The sequence below is a fragment of the Talaromyces proteolyticus genome (genome assembly GCF_021365285.1).
Source record: "Talaromyces proteolyticus strain PMI_201 chromosome Unknown BGW36scaffold_6, whole genome shotgun sequence".
Classification (NCBI taxonomy): Eukaryota; Fungi; Ascomycota; class Eurotiomycetes; order Eurotiales; family Trichocomaceae; genus Talaromyces; species Talaromyces proteolyticus.
The window spans coordinates 1,135,901-1,153,822 of record NW_025764282.1 but is presented as its reverse complement, the minus strand read 5'-3'; the positions used below and the strand labels follow the sequence as shown (position 1 = coordinate 1,153,822).

Genomic DNA, 17,922 nt, shown 5'->3' with positions numbered 1-17,922 from the left:
CTGCAGGACCTAGCTCAGTGGTGTGGGGGCAAGGGCCCCCCTTCACAACCTTTTGGAGTATGAGTTAGTTTTTGGATTCGACCATCTACCTGACGATGACACTCCTCAAGATAAAAGTTTTTGGGGTTTATGTTTCTGTTAGTTTAGTTTTTATATGTTGGGTCTTTGGCGATACTCGCCACGGAAACCAACGCTCTTTTTCCTTTTTGTGCATTATATACCTTTGGTTGTATCTTTATTTGTGATTTTGTGATCTGTGCCGGTTCTGATGTCTCCTTGCTCTACGAGCTTGGATTGACTCGTGGCCAGATATGGACTTGTTGCGATTTGTCAGTGTCCTTTATTGTTTTCATAATATTTTGATTTTGAGCAATTGATCAATTTGAATTGTTTCATCGCCCGAACTTTGATAAGTATTTATATTCAAAACTCTACTCTCAGGATGAGGTGAATCACTCGCCCTGGACCTCGCAATGATAATCATTGACTCATTTTTGATTGAATCCGCAATGAACTGTATTAAATAAACTCGATGACTCAGTATTATGACTCGAACACTTGTAGATATAGACTTGGTCATGCATTTTACGGCTTAGAAAGTGAATGTGATTGGCTGCGCGAGAATTTTAAACGGTTCAATTTTGAATATCAATTAGTACAGTTATCAGATGACTCAGAATGGGTCTAGTTCAAGTCCTATTGGTCTTGTCTGTCGCCTTTGCGTTGTATTTCAAATCGAAGCAGGCTAAATCCAATTCATGTTACTCATTCAGTGTCATACATAGACCCTGTCTACTACATGTACGTACAATTACTGCGTGACTAACTATGTACCGAAAACGACCTGTACATTTTGGTCATCCTCTGACTGTGCAATTCCAGCTCAGACTTGCCTTTAGTGAATCACTGAATCCGCCTCAATTCCTCGTCATTGTCTGTCTACCCGATTCTTCGCCTTGGTGATGTCTTCCCTTTGTCTAGCTGTCTCAATTCTTAACCCCAACTCTCAAAGCGGTCTTTAGTTCTTGACCGTTACCCCCAAATTCAAGCATATTCGCTCCACTTGCCCAAGGCAGTCGCGTGATTCATAATATGTGAATGAGAGGGTAAGCAAAGACACAAAGCCCAGCTAATGAATGCCCAGGAGAAGGAGACAAAAAGGAGAAAAGGAGGAAGGCGAAAAAAAGAATAGATGAAACAGTAGATCGAGGTGGCGTTCTCAGAAGTATCTGTTTCTCTGAATGTCATCATCGCTGGTGTTACTCCTACGAAAGCTTTGGGAGGTGTATATAATGCGTGGGAAAAAGGGAAGAAATGAGAAAAGTCAAGGTTTAGATTAATTGCGTCCCTTTGCTCTTGCCGCTCTCCATCTTAGCTGTCCTTGAGCCGAATTGTATCGCGCGCTTCTTCTCGCGGGCTGTTTGGACCATGCCAAGTTTGAGAGCGAGGAGACGGAGAGATTTCTTCTCAGGATCAAGTGATTCGGTTAATTGATCCAGCTCGTTGATCTCAGTATCGACTATTTCTGCTGTACCAAAGCCGCAGCGTTCCCAGACTGGGGTTTGAGTCGTCCATGATACAAACTCTTCGTCGAGATATGGAAAGCGTGCTTCTCGTCCCCAGTTCGAAATCACCCGGTCATCGCGGCCAAGATTCCGCTTGCCGAGTCGACCAACGTCCAAATCGATCTCGTTGATTAGACCTTGGAATCCGTTGCGAGTAAAACTTACGCCGTGACGCCCGTAGCCTGCGAAGAGTTCATCTGCTCCTAGACCGGAGAGTAAGACTCGTGCCGTCGTGGTGTATGCTGCGGTGTGATCATGTGTAGTGTGGATGGTTCCTTGCCCTCTTGATGCAAAGTATAGCGCACAGGCAATGGAGAGGTCCATCTCTGTATTATGCGGCTTCATTAATTGGATGACTTCCTCTCGATGCGACACGAATTCCGCGTAAGGAACGTCAACAGCCACAAATCGCCAGAGGCGATCCGGGCACACCCTCTGTAGCTCGCCATACCCAGCCCGACCGGTTATTCGATCAGGACAGCTTTCGTATATGGATCCCATATGTGTGTTGTCCTTTTCGCTCTTCGCTTTTAAGGCGGCGGCGACACGAGGGTTCTCAAAGCTGACGTTGAGAAGATCGATTGGTTGGTCAAGTGGGAGGATGTCGTGAGCGAGCCTGGCTAGGATTGTGCAGTCGAGTCCGCCTGAGAAAAGAACTGCGATTTTGGTGTTCGATCCAACTCCTAGACGTGGCACGTTGCGGATACGGGTGTCGAGGGACCGACGAAGCTCGTATTCTAGTCGCTCGACGCAGGGGGATGATATTCTGAGGGCAGGTGGTTGCGACGATGGGAGAGCTTGGTTCATAGGCGGGATGGGGTTTTTCAGTGATGAAGTAGGGTTTGCTTCGCTTGACCATGGTATCACTTCCACTTGATATGAAAGTGTAGAGCTATCAGTCGGATGGGTTTGTAGAGAAAGGCGTGAAAGATCAATCGTGTATATGCCGTCAGTCTCAACCTCCTCGAATGGCACCGACGGCGTTCCATCACACGTGCTACAAATCTTGAGAGTTCCTATTTCATCACGGCTATGAAGTAGAGATCTCCTCCCGAGACAATCACGGCCAAAAAAAATCCTTCCGTGGAAGCCATCGTAGAAAACGAAGGAGAAAGGACCTGTGATATTGTTGATGATGTTTGTTAGTCTGACAATAGTTTTAGTTGCTTGATCTACTTCCGATTCATTATCTCCATTTCTGAGTTTGGAAGCCTCAATGAGTCTTCGAAAGACCAACTCGGTGTCATTTCCTTCCACAGTCTCACCGCGGACTTTCCATGCCTCGCCATTCCAGCACAGCACTGATCGGCTGTCGGCATCAACAAGTGGTTGAGACGTGACATGGTCGCCTCGTAGTCCGAGAACTGTCGAGATAAATGTTAAATAAACCGTCGTGGTTGCTAATTCGCCTACACCTTGCGGATCAGCAGGACAGTTTAGCTGCACTTGGTGAGTCTGATAGTTATCAGGTCCTCGGTTTTGCAGCCAGGCGACTGTCTTCTCTGTGGGATACACATGCTGTGATGCGCTCAAAGAGAAGAAAATACCGCACATAGCAGCGCAGCCTGCTTGTAAGATCTGAGGTTGTATGCGAAGGTTTTAGGGCGTGAAAGAAATAATGATTGTCCATCCGCCGCAAACAAGGCGGTGTCCAGTGGCAGAATAGTGTGGAAACCAACACACACTACGCTCGAGTACTCTTATCGATCAACTGACTATTCACAAGAGACCTTTATTTTCTCAAACCTCTACCTATATTTATTCAGCAGTGATCTTCATCTGCTGTTTTCCTCCTTTTTTGGTTACATTCCCCAGAATGCGATACTAATACCCCGCCTGAGCAAGATCACGGCTCAAGTGACCTCATTCCTATCGACGTGGGGGCAGGCATAAGCCTTATGTCCACCTCACATAATCCCCTCTCCTCAGCGCCCGAGGATCCCCAAAAAGCGCACCCCGGAGAATATGGAAGTCATAGTGCCTTGTTAAACACATCGTCCGATACACGTTATGAAAACGCAGCCAGCATGGGAGAACACGAGGCTGATTTAGGAGAACTCGTCCACGTCGACCCGTCTCCGTTGGACGAACCGACTGCGAGAAGTAGCATCGCCCATGGCGAGTTAGACCCGGAAGATCTGAAGAGATTATCGCTCTCGTCAAAGAAGCCGGAGCGCCTAAGTCTCCAGACTCAACTCGACGTCCCCCCCACACCCCCGCAGAAGGATGGAGTATATATCGACCCTACCCCGAAGACGCCACAAGCCTCTCATTCTCCAGTAGGAGTCGACTACACCGAGAAAGAGTTACCAGATGTACCTCAACATGAAGAACGGCTACAAGAAACGCAACCGCAAAAGGGGGGTAACGCAGTCAACAAAACCGACGATGAGCAATCGGAGATTCAGAGTATAATGGACCAGTTCTCGGACGAAACAAATGGACCAAAGGAGACGGAAATCATGTCACCACGCTTAGAGCTTGCGGAGCAATTCAAAGGGAAATCTGCCCAATTCCCTCCGCGTCGATCGAGTCTAGATCACCTAAAGCCCGTTGATAGTATCCCTTCGTCGGCTGGAACGACTTCCATAACACCAATTACCGTGCCAAAGCAAGCACCTAGTGCTGGGTCCGAAGTTCCGGGGACTCCTCGATCGGTATCCTCGATGTCTGGGCTCCCACCTCCTGAGCCAGAGTCGGATCAGCCTTTTGATTTTCATCGTTTTCTCGAGCAACTTCGACACCGCACCGCAGACCCTGTCGCCAAATTCCTCCGATCATTTCTAATGGAATTTGGGAAGAAGCAGTGGTTAGTTCACGAGCAGGTTAAGATAATAAGTGACTTTTTGGCTTTCATTACAAACAAAATGGCGCAATGTGAAGTCTGGAAACATGTTTCTGACGCGGAATTCGATAATGCCAAAGAAGGAATGGAAAAACTGGTCATGAATAGGCTGTACGGGCAGACCTTTTCTCCGGCTATCCCACCGCCACCATCAGTGCCGAGGAGTGTGAGCAGGAGTAAACGGAGGGAACTGGAGAGACTGCATGGACCTGGCAGACGCGGTCAGCACCAGGAAGATGTTGAGCGGGATGAAATATTAGCACAGAAAATTCGGATCTACAGTTGGATACAGCCAGAGCATCTGGATATTCCTCCTGTTGGTAACAATGGCCGGCGTTTTATCAATCTTGCACAGCAAGGTATGTTCTAGCCTATACCCGAGAGGAAAGGCCTAACGGTGCTTGGTATTAGAATTGCGCAAAATCAAAGGCTATAGAGCGCCTCGGGACAAAGTTATTTGCATTCTCAACTGTTGCAAAGTCATCTTTGGTACAATCTACTTTATGCCCTAGATGACCACTGCTAATTTGATTTTCAGGCTTGTTGAAACATTCCAAGAACCCCGATACCTCAGCAGATTCATTCGTTCCTCTGTTAATTTACGTTGTGTTGAAGGAGAACCCGGAACACTTGGTCTCTAATGTCCAGTACATCTTACGTTTCCGCAACCAAGACAAGCTGGGAGGAGAAGCAGGTTATTATCTTTCTTCTCTAGTATGTTACTTTCATTTGGAACGCAAAGGACATCTCTGACTTGTGCGTAGTCTGGTGCTATTCAGTTCATCGAAACACTTGACCGAACGAGCTTGACCGTAAGCGACGAGGAATTTGAGAAGAATGTTGAGGCTGCAGTTTCTGCCATTGCTCAAGAAAACTTGAAGGCGGAGTCGGAGTCATCATCAAGCGCACATGTAACACCACGAGCATCGACAGATGCCGAACGGTATGCACATCGAAAAGATGGTCCATCTTTAGGCGATGGAGAAAATGCCCCCGTTGCTGGACTTCTGAGGACTATTCAGAAGCCGCTGTCTACGATTGGGAAGATATTTTCCGACGATACAGAGCAGGATGCGACTAGAAACGCACAGGCACCGGCCTCCTCAGCAGCGCCAGCACCCAGCCCTCGACCTCCCCCAGCTGGGTACACTAGCGATGATCGAGTTCCGAGTGCTGCGAACGCAGCTTCTTTAGATGCTCAGGAGGCGGCAGCTCGGCAGGCGAGCGCAGAGGCTGCAGAAGCTCGAAGGATCCAGCGCGCGGAACATAAAGATGTTGTAGAGTATGTCTCAATATCTTGCATTTGACTTGGTATGACGCTGACCAAGACTAGGACGTTGTCGGCGATGTTCCCGAACTTGGATAGAGACATCATTGACGACGTAGTCCGAATGAAAGAGGGCAGGTATGTCTTTATCTTGCAGCATCGTGGACTGTTACTGTTATATACTAACGAGGTCATAGAGTCGGACTGGCGGTGGACGCTTGTCTTGCCCTTAGCAGTACCGAATAAACACTTGCTTCAACTTGTTATGTTTGCATCCTGCATGACTAATGAACTGCCTCATACCCATACAAATGTGATAGAAGCTTTACACGTAATGATTTACTAAACGAGATCTATATTCATTATCCATCAACCTATTAACTATATATAAATTGACAACGTAGAGAATTTGACGCGTATGAACTGCAGACAAACAGACCAAACACCTGGCAGAAGCCGCTCTGAAACATGGCCAATCAGCATCTGGTAGCGCACCAGATCACCCTTTCGCTTAACTAGCCAAATCTGGCACTAGCGCGGCAGGCAGTGGGTATATAAACAGCGTCCCTCCCGCGCTCCTTTACTCTTTTTCTTCTTTCTTTCTTCATACTTACCTTGTTTGGGTGACTGCGATCATGAAGGCGGTTCACCACAGATAGGTCCCTGCATTGCACAGCGCGGAGGAACTGTTTGTCCAACGGCTTTCGGGTCTTTGGCAGGCGTATTCTTTGGCACCTTCCACCTCGTGGATACTTTCTTTTCATCAACGCTTGGCTATATGCTGAGTTCTGGAGAAGGGATTACTTAAACGAACTCTATTCAGTGTGTATGTAAACAGGCGAACAGTTCGCGTAATGGTCGATATTCTCGGTGCCTACGTCTCGACAGCCAGCTAATGAAATGTTTGTTGCCTGCCCGCGGTGACGTTCTCTCGCCACTGGGACAGCTTTCTGTCGCCACCTTGCAGTATTAAAACCACGTTTGATCTACTGACAGACAAGTTTCCAGTCGTCAGTTATCATCCTTCACAAGCCTTCAATATTATCGCGCTATCATTATTACCCTCGTCGAATCATACACCCATCACCATGCCTGTGTCATTCTCGTCCAACGAGGACGCGCCCACGCACAATAACAACAACGATCAAGTCCGTCCGACTGGCAGCGCTGGTACTGCCTCCCTCGAAGCTCTATCTACTATCCAGCAAACCGGACGCACAGCAGGATTTGGTGCGGTTGTCGATGCCCCCGGCTCGCAGCGCGCGAATGCCGTTGATATAGACAACGCGCCTAGTGCGCGCCAGTTGACCAAGGCCGAGGCGGATCGATTGTATGAAGAGAATATCGAGGAGGAATATGCGAAGAGGGAGGGGGGTGCTTAGATGGTGTCCCCCCCCCCCCCCCCAATCGGCTACATATATATATATTGATGAATATCACTTGTTACTCCGCTCTGTTGATGAAGCTGTATTATTATTATGAATATTAGTTGATGAAATGTTATTCATGGCCGTTGGTTAAATCCTGTTACGTAGAGCTGAGAGAGGTATCATAGTCACGAGATATACGTAGTCGATGCGACAAATATGAAGCTGCGTCATGAGTCATGGTCAGGAAGATCATGCTGTTAAGACTTTTGTTAGCTTGACGATCACTATTTTAAGTGCGGCTTGATACGAGGCATTCAAGTCATACCTATGTGTTGTTGTATTATTGAAGAGGCTCAACTTCCTACCACAGGAGCTTCGAAAATAACGAAATCAAGAAGCAAAGGTTTCGAACTTGCCTTGCTTTACCTTTCTATATTTTAGATTCTTGACAGCAACATACAGCTTCTAAAATTCATTCCAGAACTCTTTAAATGTGGTAGTTCAATACAACAAGTTTGAGGTTATTGAGGTTTTCATACAAAGGCAACATTTTAAAGACCTGTCCGTCACAAACCAGATGAAACCTGTTTCATCGACCTTAACAAATCAACCATTCTTCTCGATAATCTCTAGTAGTTAGTATTCTGTAATATCGCTTGGTCATACAATGCGGCTTATTCGCATGGCTCCACTTGTCTTGCGGAAGCTAATTAGCTAAGGTGCTTAGCACTGTTTATAAGTAATATTGACATGTGGAATGCAGAGTACATTTGATGCATTCTGGGAATTCAGTTCCCAGCTTCTTGCAACAATGACTAGGCTAGTTCAATAAAAATAATAATAATAGTACATCCTGTCCCAGCTCGGTTTTGCACGCTAGAGTCGCTTGTGGGGCAAGACTGAGTTGAATACGGATTACTCCTGTCAAATAATTAGGTCCTAGCGCCAGGGCTCCGGAAACCTTACCCGGAGCTATACACAGCAATATTATTGAAAAGGTATCCGTAGGTATTATTGAATAGCAAATACTATTACGGAGCATTACATAGTTATGTAATATTACAGCCGAAGACGTGCGACTGTTTTGACTTCTGACATCCTAACATTCCATCAGCTGCAGTGCGGACTGTGGGACGAGAACCCCTGCGCTCGATTGGATAGCTACGTTTTGATAAGCCGTGTTGGGCCTCGTGTTGACGCTTTAGCGTGAAGGGTCTCTGGGATGAATACGACGCATGTTAGGCTGTGATTTGATCATGTATTTCATGTAGTACATGTACCCCTATAGTCATCGTACAGTATACTACTATAGTCATACAATTCCATCTTGGTTACTCATAAAAGGGGCTCCATGTCCTCTCCATATCAATTGACTCTGCCCACCTCGCTACTATCCTCATAACAAGATACAGCAGTCGACATAAGAATCACATTCAAAATGCAGCTCAAGATTGCCGCCCTCACCCTTGCTTCGGCCAGCGCCGTGCTCGTCGCCGGGTAAACTTACCCCCCAACATCACACATGAAGCTGAGAAAGCCAATATGTACATATGTACATTGTATGTATTCACATCGCTAATCCTTTTTTGAACAGCGACGCCATTGCAGATTTTAATATTCCCCCGGACTCCATCATGACCGTTCTGGAGACCGCCTTGCCCACCTCCATCGCCGCCGAGCTCACCAACCCCGCAGCCATTTCGTCCTGGGCAGATGCCCTGGTCAGCTCTATCGAGGCAGGCAACACGCCCGGCTGGGTGGCTTCTCTGCCACCGAGCGTAAAGACGTATTTGTACACTGCCTACGCGACTGATGCGACTGCTGCCCCTACTGCCGCTGCTACTGGTGCTACCACGACTACGGCTGCGACTGCGGCAGCTACACATGCCTCGACTGGTGGTGCTCCTGCTGTTACTGGTGCTTTGGCGATGGGGGTGGCTGGTGCTGTTGGTGTTTTGGGTCTTGCTATTGCTCTGTAAGCACTGGCTGCTGATATAAAGCTGTTAATAGGGGGCGAAAAATTAAGGCAGTTGGATATATTGAAGCGGCAGATGTGCATTTCTTTCGTGTAATGTATGTAATTTAATATAATATGACTTCCGCTAATAATTGAACGTTGAGCCTCTTACTGTGTAATGGCTATTGTCAAAAGGAAGAATTGTCGTTACATCTTCGGTAGTACGGTAATGTCTGAACTCATAATGAGGGATCTTTTAAGTGATAAACATAAGCTCAAGCGGTGCCACTCTTCCGCATAACCTGTAGTTCGACTGCTGAAGCATTACTGGATTCTGGTAGTCGCCTTTCGGATCGTCCCCGTCTATGTTCTCGCTCTACCGGTCGCACCGTTGCATTTGGAGCCCGAGGCATGACTGGAATCTTGTCGCCAGAATGTCGCTGTTGGGGGTTGCCTCCAACCTCCCGTCTAGACCGCATTGCCTCCAAATCGAATAAATCTTGTATTCTCTTTCGACCCGTCTTGGAAAGTATTCCAAGCTGTTTCCACTTCCTCTGAGCAGTGGCGCTCCCAATATCACCATCGCCCTCGTCCCATATATCATGAGCTTCGTTTTCTTCGTCGACATCTCGCTCGGCGTTACTGGATTCTGGTTCACTATCATCCGGGCCGAATGATATTGAGGAACTTGCGCCATCATAGTGATAGATCTCTCCGGATTGTTTGGCTGCCGTCTCATCCTCTGCCTGCAGTTTTCGCTTCCGAACACAATATCTGCGTATGTGCAGGAGCACTCCCGAAACAAGTGTAAGCCCCATAAGAACGAAGCAAACAATATAGAACGCTTTCCGCTCTCGCTGCCATCTCGCCTGGCAGTGCTCAGTGATAAGTTTGGCATTTGGCGTTGGATAGCACATCTTGCAAGTCTGGGTTGCGGTAGGCTGAAGGTTTTTGGATTTGCAGGTCTTCTCAAGACCCTTCGCGGGACATACATTGGCCTCACAGATTTCGCGGCGATAACTGCGTTTGGGGGTGGAATATACTTGGGGGCACCCGCGTGTCAGACCGTACAAGGTCGATGATATTGCGCGCGTACGAGGAGCCCGATTCATCGGAACTTGATCCATGCCCTGTTGATAGTAGCGGGGGTTAATAGTACGGCGGTTTTCTAAAAGCTCTTCCACTAGCTCTATGAGTTCCTTGCAAGATTCTGGAAATTCGGGAGGTAGAAGTGTATTGCTTTGATTTATATACTTCGTGGCAAGGATGACGGCATCGTCGAGGGACTGATCGCAGATTTTAAGAGCACGTATGAGGCGATCGCTGTTTTCGTCCGTTGAGAAGGCCAGGCCTTGCTTTGATGATAGTCGTTCGTCAGTTCGACGACCAGCAAAGCACAGGGTGACTGCGACGAGACATATGAAGATCGGGTTATAATGCATGACGAATAATCCAGTGCATCGAGTAAATCTGGTTTTGAGTGGGGATGCAGTGTACGAGATACGGGTTTGAATCTGCAGGAAGTGTTGTGAATGTAGTCGTAGACTTGGGCAGCGTCTCCGGAGATGTAGCTGATATAGCGGCCAACGAGGAAGGCGCGACACGGGCTAGTTCAAGGTTGTCTATGACGGAAGCCATTCCTCTGGCCCTGGGCATTACTGTTCCTGACAAAGAATACATACACACACACGTCAAATATGGATGTTGACTTGTTCGCATGGTGTTTACATCACTCATGATTTGTGAGATGGGGATAGTAAGTTTGTTCTCCCGCATTGACATACGGCTGAAACTCTTGATAACCATTCGTTGGCATAGCAGGAATGAATCCCGAAGGCACATCAGCAAACCGAGTTGTCTGAAATGACTGCTGATGCTGCTCTAGTCGTAGTTTTACTGTGGCCGAGTCTTGGATAAACTCATTGTATTGTTGGCGGGTGTCCCATCTCTGGACACCGTATTTGAGGATGTCTTCTATGTAGAGTAGACACCTGAAAGCACGTGCCAGGCAATTGATGCGGTCTTCCGCTGCGAGATATGGCGGCTCAGGAGTACCAGCAGGTACCTGCGGCGGTTCTGGGACTTGGTCGCTTATAAGCAGGTCATAGTCTTCGTTCAAAATTGTCACAAATCGCTGCCCGATCTGACGCACTCGCTGAATATCCAGAAATGTTGCGAATGGCAAGCTGTTGGACTTGTCCACTACCTGATGGAACTGGCTGATATAGTCGATGCACCGATCAAAGAGCAGTACTTTGCTAAAGTCGCATATGACCGGGTTGCGATACGAGGGTGACAGGAAAAGAATGGTGCTGTACAGGAGTTCTAATCGATATAGTAGATTTAAAGAACTTGATGGACTGCTTGGCGTCTGGTCATACCATTCACGAGCTTCGGCACAGAGTTTCCATGTTAGGACTAGAGGCTGAGGTGAAGGGTTGCGGCCATTACAGTACATCTCGTGATAACCGGTGGAGAGAATGCGGCGAATCTTGAATAAATGAATGGCAGGTTCCAAGCTTTTGAGAAAGAAGTTCCCATTGGTTGGATCTGCCGAAGATTTTGGGATAATTGGTAGGTTCACATCAACTGAATTATCCGAAAACGAAAAATGATAGCGTAGGGCGGTACATATTACCCTGGATAGCAAGTCAGTAAGTAACTAGGCTCTACTCCACCCCTCTTGACGACATTTGCCAAACGTACCTATCTATGGAGTAAAGACTATAAAAGAGTCGGCGCCTTTGATCTAGACGGGCCTTATCGGATAGAACTTCGATAGGTGGATCTTGGTGCAACCCCAAATCGACCATCACCCTAGCAGCAAAAGACACCAAGAAACGCGGACGGAAATGTGTGGGATCGAAGAGTGAGTATTGCGTAAGGAAAAGAATTGCTTGGATGCCTAGCATTGAACCTGGCCGTAGCACTTCCGCTGAAAATTCTAGCGCTGTAGAGACCATCGACAAGGCGAACTGTGGGTCATTGCCATGTTGCTGGGGCCAAAGAGATGCAGAGGCAATTGCCAGCACCATCCGCACCATCCACTGATCGATTGGCTTTGCAAATCGACCTTCATTCTGGTATACTGCTTCCATCGAAGTCCAGAATGTGATTTCGGAGAAAAATGGTAGTTGAATGTAGATGGTGTTAAAGTAATGCTGCATCAACTGTGTCGCCTCGTACCGTGGCAGAAGTGATGCATTTGAGAACTGAGGGAGTGGTTCAACCGTTGATGTTGTCAAAAGTAATTGCGCAAATGACACGTTGGAGGTTATTCCACTGAAATCCCGTGATGTCGAGTTGACCGAGCTGGATGATATTCGTTAGCGACTACCGCCGTCGGAACAGGATATATCACATACAGAAAACCGAAATCGCCAACCAAGTCATCTATATCGGAGACCTCTTTGTGATGGGCTTGGGAGCTGGTATCGTCTGTTGCAAAAGCAGTGATCGAGCTCTCCGGAATCTGTTCCCCGCCAACACCTCCAGCGGCAAGCGTTCGCATTTGCTTGCGCTGACGCACCTCGGCCAGATGCTTCTCGAGTCTTTCGCAATACCCCTCCAAGGAAGCAACATAACTCCGTTCTTTGCCCTTTGCAAATTCATCTGAAGCGCCGGAACAGCTGCTGGCCTTGTTTGCTCTCTCACAAGCCGAGCATGCCGGCAGTTTTCCATCACATTTGATTTTGGCAGTGCGGCATCTCGAACAAGCAGCGACAGGGCGGCTGACTTTGAGCACTGGGTTATCCAGAAACGCGGCGGACGACATGATGGCGGGATTGTTACATGCTATGAAGAGAGTTCGAAGGGTCGCATTTCGTGGACGTCAATGGCGCAAGCATATGATTTTCAAGGTTGATATTGTCAAGGTCTGAGCGTGTTTTGTTATCTAACCATTGGGTTGTTGACCACGGTGAAGACGTATTAATCCAATTGGTCCTGACGGGAGGGGAGAGAAAGCGACCGGTGGTACGAAGGTCGAAGGGCGTGGAACGCCACAGCCTAGGTCAGTTGCTTGTTGTATATTGCAGGGCTTGGAAGCATAAGGAAGGATGGAGAAAGATGTGCACAGAAAGAGACTCCCAGTGGCTGGATGGTAATGATGGCAAGTGGAGCTGCATGAGAGGTGAGATCCGCAGCCAGCCTTACCGGCGATACCTCGCTCGCTCACGATGTAAGGCAGTGCCGCAGGAAGTTTATTTCAGCTGGGTTCGAAAGTGAATTATGGAGCAGGAGTAGCCACTCTGCACAGGTTAGAGAAAGCTTGCCGACGGGAGAGAAATTCGATAATCAAATAACAAATGTTGAGGACAGCGGGGGAGGCAAGGAGTCTAGCGAAACGCGGCGCCGATCTTAGGCTCGTCGTGGGGTCGCAACAGCTATTTCGCTGTTAGGCTCGCAAGTCACCAAGCATTGAGCTACAATGGGTCAATTGATCGTGCCAGCAAAGCCATAATAATAGAAATACGAACCGAGGCTTTTCGCTTTCCGAGAGACGGGCACCGACACTTGTAGATGGCAGACAGCGGATTGCACAATAATGGCTGTTGGTTGCTGATAGTTGCTGTTAGTCCCTCCGTTAGCGAGACGGCGCGTTCCAATAGCAATTATTTCCAAACCATATAATATCAGACGATGGAGTTCGGCAGTCGAGTAGAAGTATTGCTAAGCGATGCGGTGAGCACCCCACATCAACCCGTTGTTTCAGGATTTGCTGGAGCAATCAGAATAACGTTATCGGGACTTGGATGACTGTGCCATATGGCGCTGCGAGGTGCGAGCAACGACGCCGTGCGAGTGGCCTGCAGTGCCTTTAGCGGTGCCCACCCCCTAGTGTGTCAGCACCTTTCGACGTTCTAGCTTGTATCAGTGGAGTGTTTCGTGTTAGCATCTATTGCAGTCAGCAGTACTTGCGCCGAACAAGTCGAACAAAGAAGCATCGTAGTAGCGTATCTGTTGGCTCGGCCTTGGCTTACTTTCTGTGCTCTGCACTTGGAGAGCAGCATGACTCGTAGCCCCACGAAGGCAGCTTGTGGTAATAGTTGTGCGTATTCTTGGTGTTTCGAGCCGGCTGGAGGAGGATTGCCCGCGCCGCCGAGCCAGCCAATCAGCGCGTACACCGGCCGACCCCACTCCCTGTTGGCTCCTGCCCTACGAACACCATGGACCGCTTTGCGATCAACATTCTTCGTCTTACTTCTTCTTGTAATTATTCACAGCTGTTGACAGTTGTTACTTGAGCCAATCCAGCTGGCATCTATGAGTTGAGTGTCCTGATCGCCTTGAGTCCTGAGTCCCGACATACGCCTTCACCGTTGTTGTATCTTTTGTCCCCGCCTTACTTCTCAGCTTAGCCCGTTGGAGATAGGCCCCCTCATTCCCGCAGACTGTTATTCTTGTCTCTGGCCTTCATATCCGCCACCCTGTGGTCTGCGCCATATCGCTCTATGCCGTTCTAAGCGTCAAGCCACTTCAACAGGCACGCGTTGTTTCCAATTTGGGATAGAATTGGAACAAAAAGGGCTGAATGCGGGGCAATTAGATGGAGCATGATTACTGTTCGGCGTGCCTAGTATCCCATCTGTCATCGGTAATAGTTTCCCTATTACTGATCTGATCGCTATTTGGAACCTTTCCACTTTTCACAGCTCTTGTCACCAGCGATTTTTGAGTGGGGGAAGGCTAGCAGCATTATTTTCAGCAGCGGTCGACATTGGTCCTCCCGCCTCCGCTGGGACTGGGTCGCGAGAAAGACATCGTGGGTAGAGTCTGTTTCCGGAATCAAGAATAAACAATCCCAGGGAAAGACCATGAAGATTAATAACGACCAGAGTCCACACTCCTTGTTTTGCCCCGGCCGAATTTAAGTAGGAGCGCAAGGACTCTATCTCGACCGTGAAGATGGCAGAATACCATGTTCAATCAAACTCACGACCGGTCTTTACAGACCCCTGGAAGCAGGTCACCCCGTTCAAAGGTACGCAGGACGCACCGGACGGCCGGATCGCCCATACGCTGACCGCGTGTACGAGATGTCGACAGGTAGGAGTGGAGCCTTATAGTATCATGAATATTTTGAAAGCACCAAGTCTAACGATAATTCTTCCCTTTAAAGAGGAAATCTAGATGTGACCCTGGTATCCCACGATGCGAACCTTGCCAACGGAGCAATTCGCGATGTGTCTATTACGATCCGGCAAGAAATATGCCCATTCCCCGCACATACATTGTCCAGCTACGAGAAAAAGCGCGCGCGCTGGAGAAAGAGATAGAAGAGGCAGAAAAAGAGATTCAGCATACAGCAGATGCGGAACTCATGGTCCGCGGAGCTGGCCGCATTAAATTTACACCGACTGATGAACCGAGGTATCTCGGACCGTCAAGCGGTATTGCAATTACGAGGTTGGTGATGGAGTTGGCCAAGCAGAACACAGATTCCAAAAGCATCAAAGATGTCGTGCCCGCCATGACAGCACAAGAGATTCGCGACATGTTTGCAAAAGAAAGTTCGAAGCCGACGTCCAAAGTTTATCCAATGATCAGCTCTATGCCACAGGATGAGCTTCCACCGCGGGAACTGACCTACAAATTGATTGATCTGTATATGGTTCGAGGCAAGTGACCTTCACCACGAGCTAGCACTAGTGATAATGATCTGACGGAGATCTTTAGGCCAGGCTATGTTGCCTGTACTTCATGAACCGACTTTTCGACAAGACGCGGAAGACGTTTTTAGTGGCGCTACCGACCCTATTCAGAATTTTGAGCTACGGATGATAATTGCCATTAGTATGCAAAAGCTCAGTGCCGACTATGCAGGTCTCGCCGATAGCTATTATCTGGCTGCTCTACCTTTTTTGGAACCCTCTCTGAAACGTATGGATATCAGAACATTACAATGCCTCGCATTGATCGCCCAGTATTCATTAGTCACACCGACTAGGACGGCATCATACTGGGTGGTCGGCGCGGCCGTTAAATTAGCCCAAGAACTTGGACTGACAGAGGAAGCCACCATCACAAAATCGCCCACTGGTGAACCTCTGGATTTTCTGGAAGTTGATATGCGTCGGCGACTCGTCTGGGTTGTCATCACAATGGAATTTGGATTGGCTCACAGTTTAGGCCGCCCGAATTCATTTTGCCTGAGCCATGATCATCTAGACATCAAGTTCCCTGAGCTGGTGGATGACCGTTTCATTACGCCTCACGGGATACTCGCCGGGGCTAAGCCAATACTAGCTAAATGTATTGCGATCCACTTTTTTAAAATGCGGTTGTTACAAGCAGAAGTTCGGCGCACTCTTTATCTAAACAAAAGAGAGACTCCAGTAGACCACCAGGATCCCTGGGTTGAGCAGATGGTTGCTAAATTGGATCACTGGGTATCGTCCTGTCCAAAGGAGGATGGAGGTAGTGGTTTGGGCGAAACCTGGTAGGTTCCGCGACTGTTTTCTGCTCTGCCATATACCTTACTAACACTATTCAGGTTTGTGGGTCGAAAGAACACTATTGTAGTTATGATATACCGTCCATCCCCTCAGATTCCTGAACCTACTGTCGATGCCGCTCGGAAATGCTACGATGCCTGTGTCTTCAATGTTAGCATGCATCGGGAGCAAATGAGCACAGGGTCAGTGGACTTGACCTGGGCGTCCACTCAAGCCCTATTCATGGCCATCAGTACTCTACTATGGACTCTGTCTTATCCTGAAATTCGCAAAGAACATTCAATTGATGAGGTAATGAACTACCTTCAAATTGCGTTAGAAGGAGTCATGATATCCGCACAACGGTGGCCAGGTTGTGAGTCGGCTCTCCAACTGTACAGAAGTCTTATTACTGCCTGCCTCAAATCATACGACACGATGGAGTCTTTTGTCGTTCATTCACCGTCTTCGCACCCGTCACCAGTCTCAACCCACGATACCATTACCCCGCCTACCATGTCTAGTCCGTCAGCAAACTCCTATTACTCTGTGCAGACCGTCACCTCTGCCAGTCAATTAACTCCTGAGACTGAAACTCAAAGCACACCTTCTAGGGATCCATCGGCGGAACCCAAACCGGGATTATCTCCTGCCCAGAATACTAAAGTGCCAACTTCACAGTCCCCATTGAATCCACCAGATTTCACACTGTCTACCTCTACACACAATACCTCGCAAACATCACCCGCGCAAACCACTTCCCTCCATCCACAGCTTTATGAAAATCAGGAGCCATATGCTCACATGACAGCCGCATATTGCGACCCCAATTTCGATCCTGCAACGCCTTTTAATTCGTTCCCCTCGGTCGTGCCTGGCCTTCCAGGTTGGGACCCCAACTACACATCCGCGTCTACCACATCAGGCGGTCTTGCGTATGTCGAAGCTGCTGTTGATCCCATGTTTTGGATGGGGCCATTCGGAGGCGAATATTCACAATACTCAAACCAGCCAGGACCATGGCGCGGACGGACGTTGAGTCAGGAAGAACAAGTGGAACTCATGGACTCTTTGGCAGATAATATACCAGACGTGTCGTCACTGCTGGTCAACCATGGAACTGTCCTCTACCGTTCCTGATTCTCCTAGATGGTGTTGCAGTCAAGCCGAACAGTATCTATTAATAAAGCTCTATCATATATATATATCCAATGATATCTTATTCAGTTCACGAATGAAATATGTCGGCGTAAATGTTTGCCTAAGGCAGCGGTCACGTGCATATCAAAACCCTCTTTTTACTATACAACCTCTCTAGCCAGTCAAATCTAACTTTATTGAAGGCATTTATAAATCTAACAAAATTTAGTTTATATGAGCTGGAGTTCATTGTCTAGTAGATAATAATCTCTCTTTATTTCTTCATATGTCTTCTGATTAATAAATTTACATTATTCTGAACTCTTGCCTTTGAATCATAAC

The 17,922-nt window shown here is 48.0% G+C and overlaps 7 protein-coding genes across 7 annotated transcripts; 4 read left to right on the top strand and 3 right to left on the bottom strand.

Moving 5' to 3' along the window:
- Nucleotides 1-1,331: 1,331 nt before the first annotated feature.
- BGW36DRAFT_295153 (asparagine synthase) lies at nt 1,332-3,119 on the bottom strand (the record flags this gene model as incomplete). The annotated part of the gene is made up of 1 exon (XM_046211152.1): nt 1,332-3,119. One exon carries the CDS (start codon nt 3,117-3,119, stop codon nt 1,332-1,334), a length of 1,788 nt encoding a protein of 595 aa, XP_046072166.1.
- Nucleotides 3,120-3,463: 344 nt separating this feature from the next.
- BGW36DRAFT_295401 (putative guanine nucleotide exchange factor Vps9) lies at nt 3,464-5,923 on the top strand (the record flags this gene model as incomplete). Its single annotated transcript, XM_046211178.1, has 6 exons — nt 3,464-4,769; nt 4,822-4,899; nt 4,949-5,124; nt 5,175-5,692; nt 5,744-5,815; nt 5,875-5,923. 6 exons carry the CDS (start codon nt 3,464-3,466, stop codon nt 5,921-5,923), a joined length of 2,199 nt encoding a protein of 732 aa, XP_046072165.1.
- Nucleotides 5,924-6,765: 842 nt separating this feature from the next.
- Nucleotides 6,766-7,059, top strand: BGW36DRAFT_296535 (uncharacterized protein; the record flags this gene model as incomplete). Its single annotated transcript, XM_046211280.1, has 1 exon — nt 6,766-7,059. One exon carries the CDS (start codon nt 6,766-6,768, stop codon nt 7,057-7,059), a length of 294 nt encoding a protein of 97 aa, XP_046072164.1.
- A 1,426-nt stretch (nt 7,060-8,485) lies between these two features.
- BGW36DRAFT_359253 (uncharacterized protein) lies at nt 8,486-9,026 on the top strand (the record flags this gene model as incomplete). Its single annotated transcript, XM_046214059.1, has 2 exons — nt 8,486-8,544; nt 8,642-9,026. 2 exons carry the CDS (start codon nt 8,486-8,488, stop codon nt 9,024-9,026), a joined length of 444 nt encoding a protein of 147 aa, XP_046072163.1.
- Nucleotides 9,027-9,279: 253 nt separating this feature from the next.
- On the bottom strand, nt 9,280-10,446 carry BGW36DRAFT_427422 (uncharacterized protein; the record flags this gene model as incomplete). Its single annotated transcript, XM_046220410.1, has 1 exon — nt 9,280-10,446. The coding sequence occupies one exon, from the start codon at nt 10,444-10,446 to the stop codon at nt 9,280-9,282; it is 1,167 nt and encodes a 388-aa protein (XP_046072162.1).
- Nucleotides 10,447-10,733: 287 nt separating this feature from the next.
- On the bottom strand, nt 10,734-12,779 carry BGW36DRAFT_295547 (putative C6 transcription factor; the record flags this gene model as incomplete). Its single annotated transcript, XM_046211192.1, has 3 exons — nt 10,734-11,643; nt 11,711-12,316; nt 12,370-12,779. The coding sequence occupies 3 exons, from the start codon at nt 12,777-12,779 to the stop codon at nt 10,734-10,736; spliced, it is 1,926 nt and encodes a 641-aa protein (XP_046072161.1).
- Nucleotides 12,780-14,612: 1,833 nt separating this feature from the next.
- BGW36DRAFT_168129 (putative C6 transcription factor) lies at nt 14,613-17,647 on the top strand. Its single transcript, XM_046209625.1, has 4 exons — nt 14,613-15,052; nt 15,126-15,624; nt 15,683-16,445; nt 16,500-17,647. Exons 1-4 carry the CDS (start codon nt 14,912-14,914, stop codon nt 17,578-17,580), a joined length of 2,484 nt encoding a protein of 827 aa, XP_046072160.1. The 5' UTR covers nt 14,613-14,911; the 3' UTR covers nt 17,581-17,647.
- The last annotated feature ends 275 nt before the right edge of the window (nt 17,648-17,922 follow it).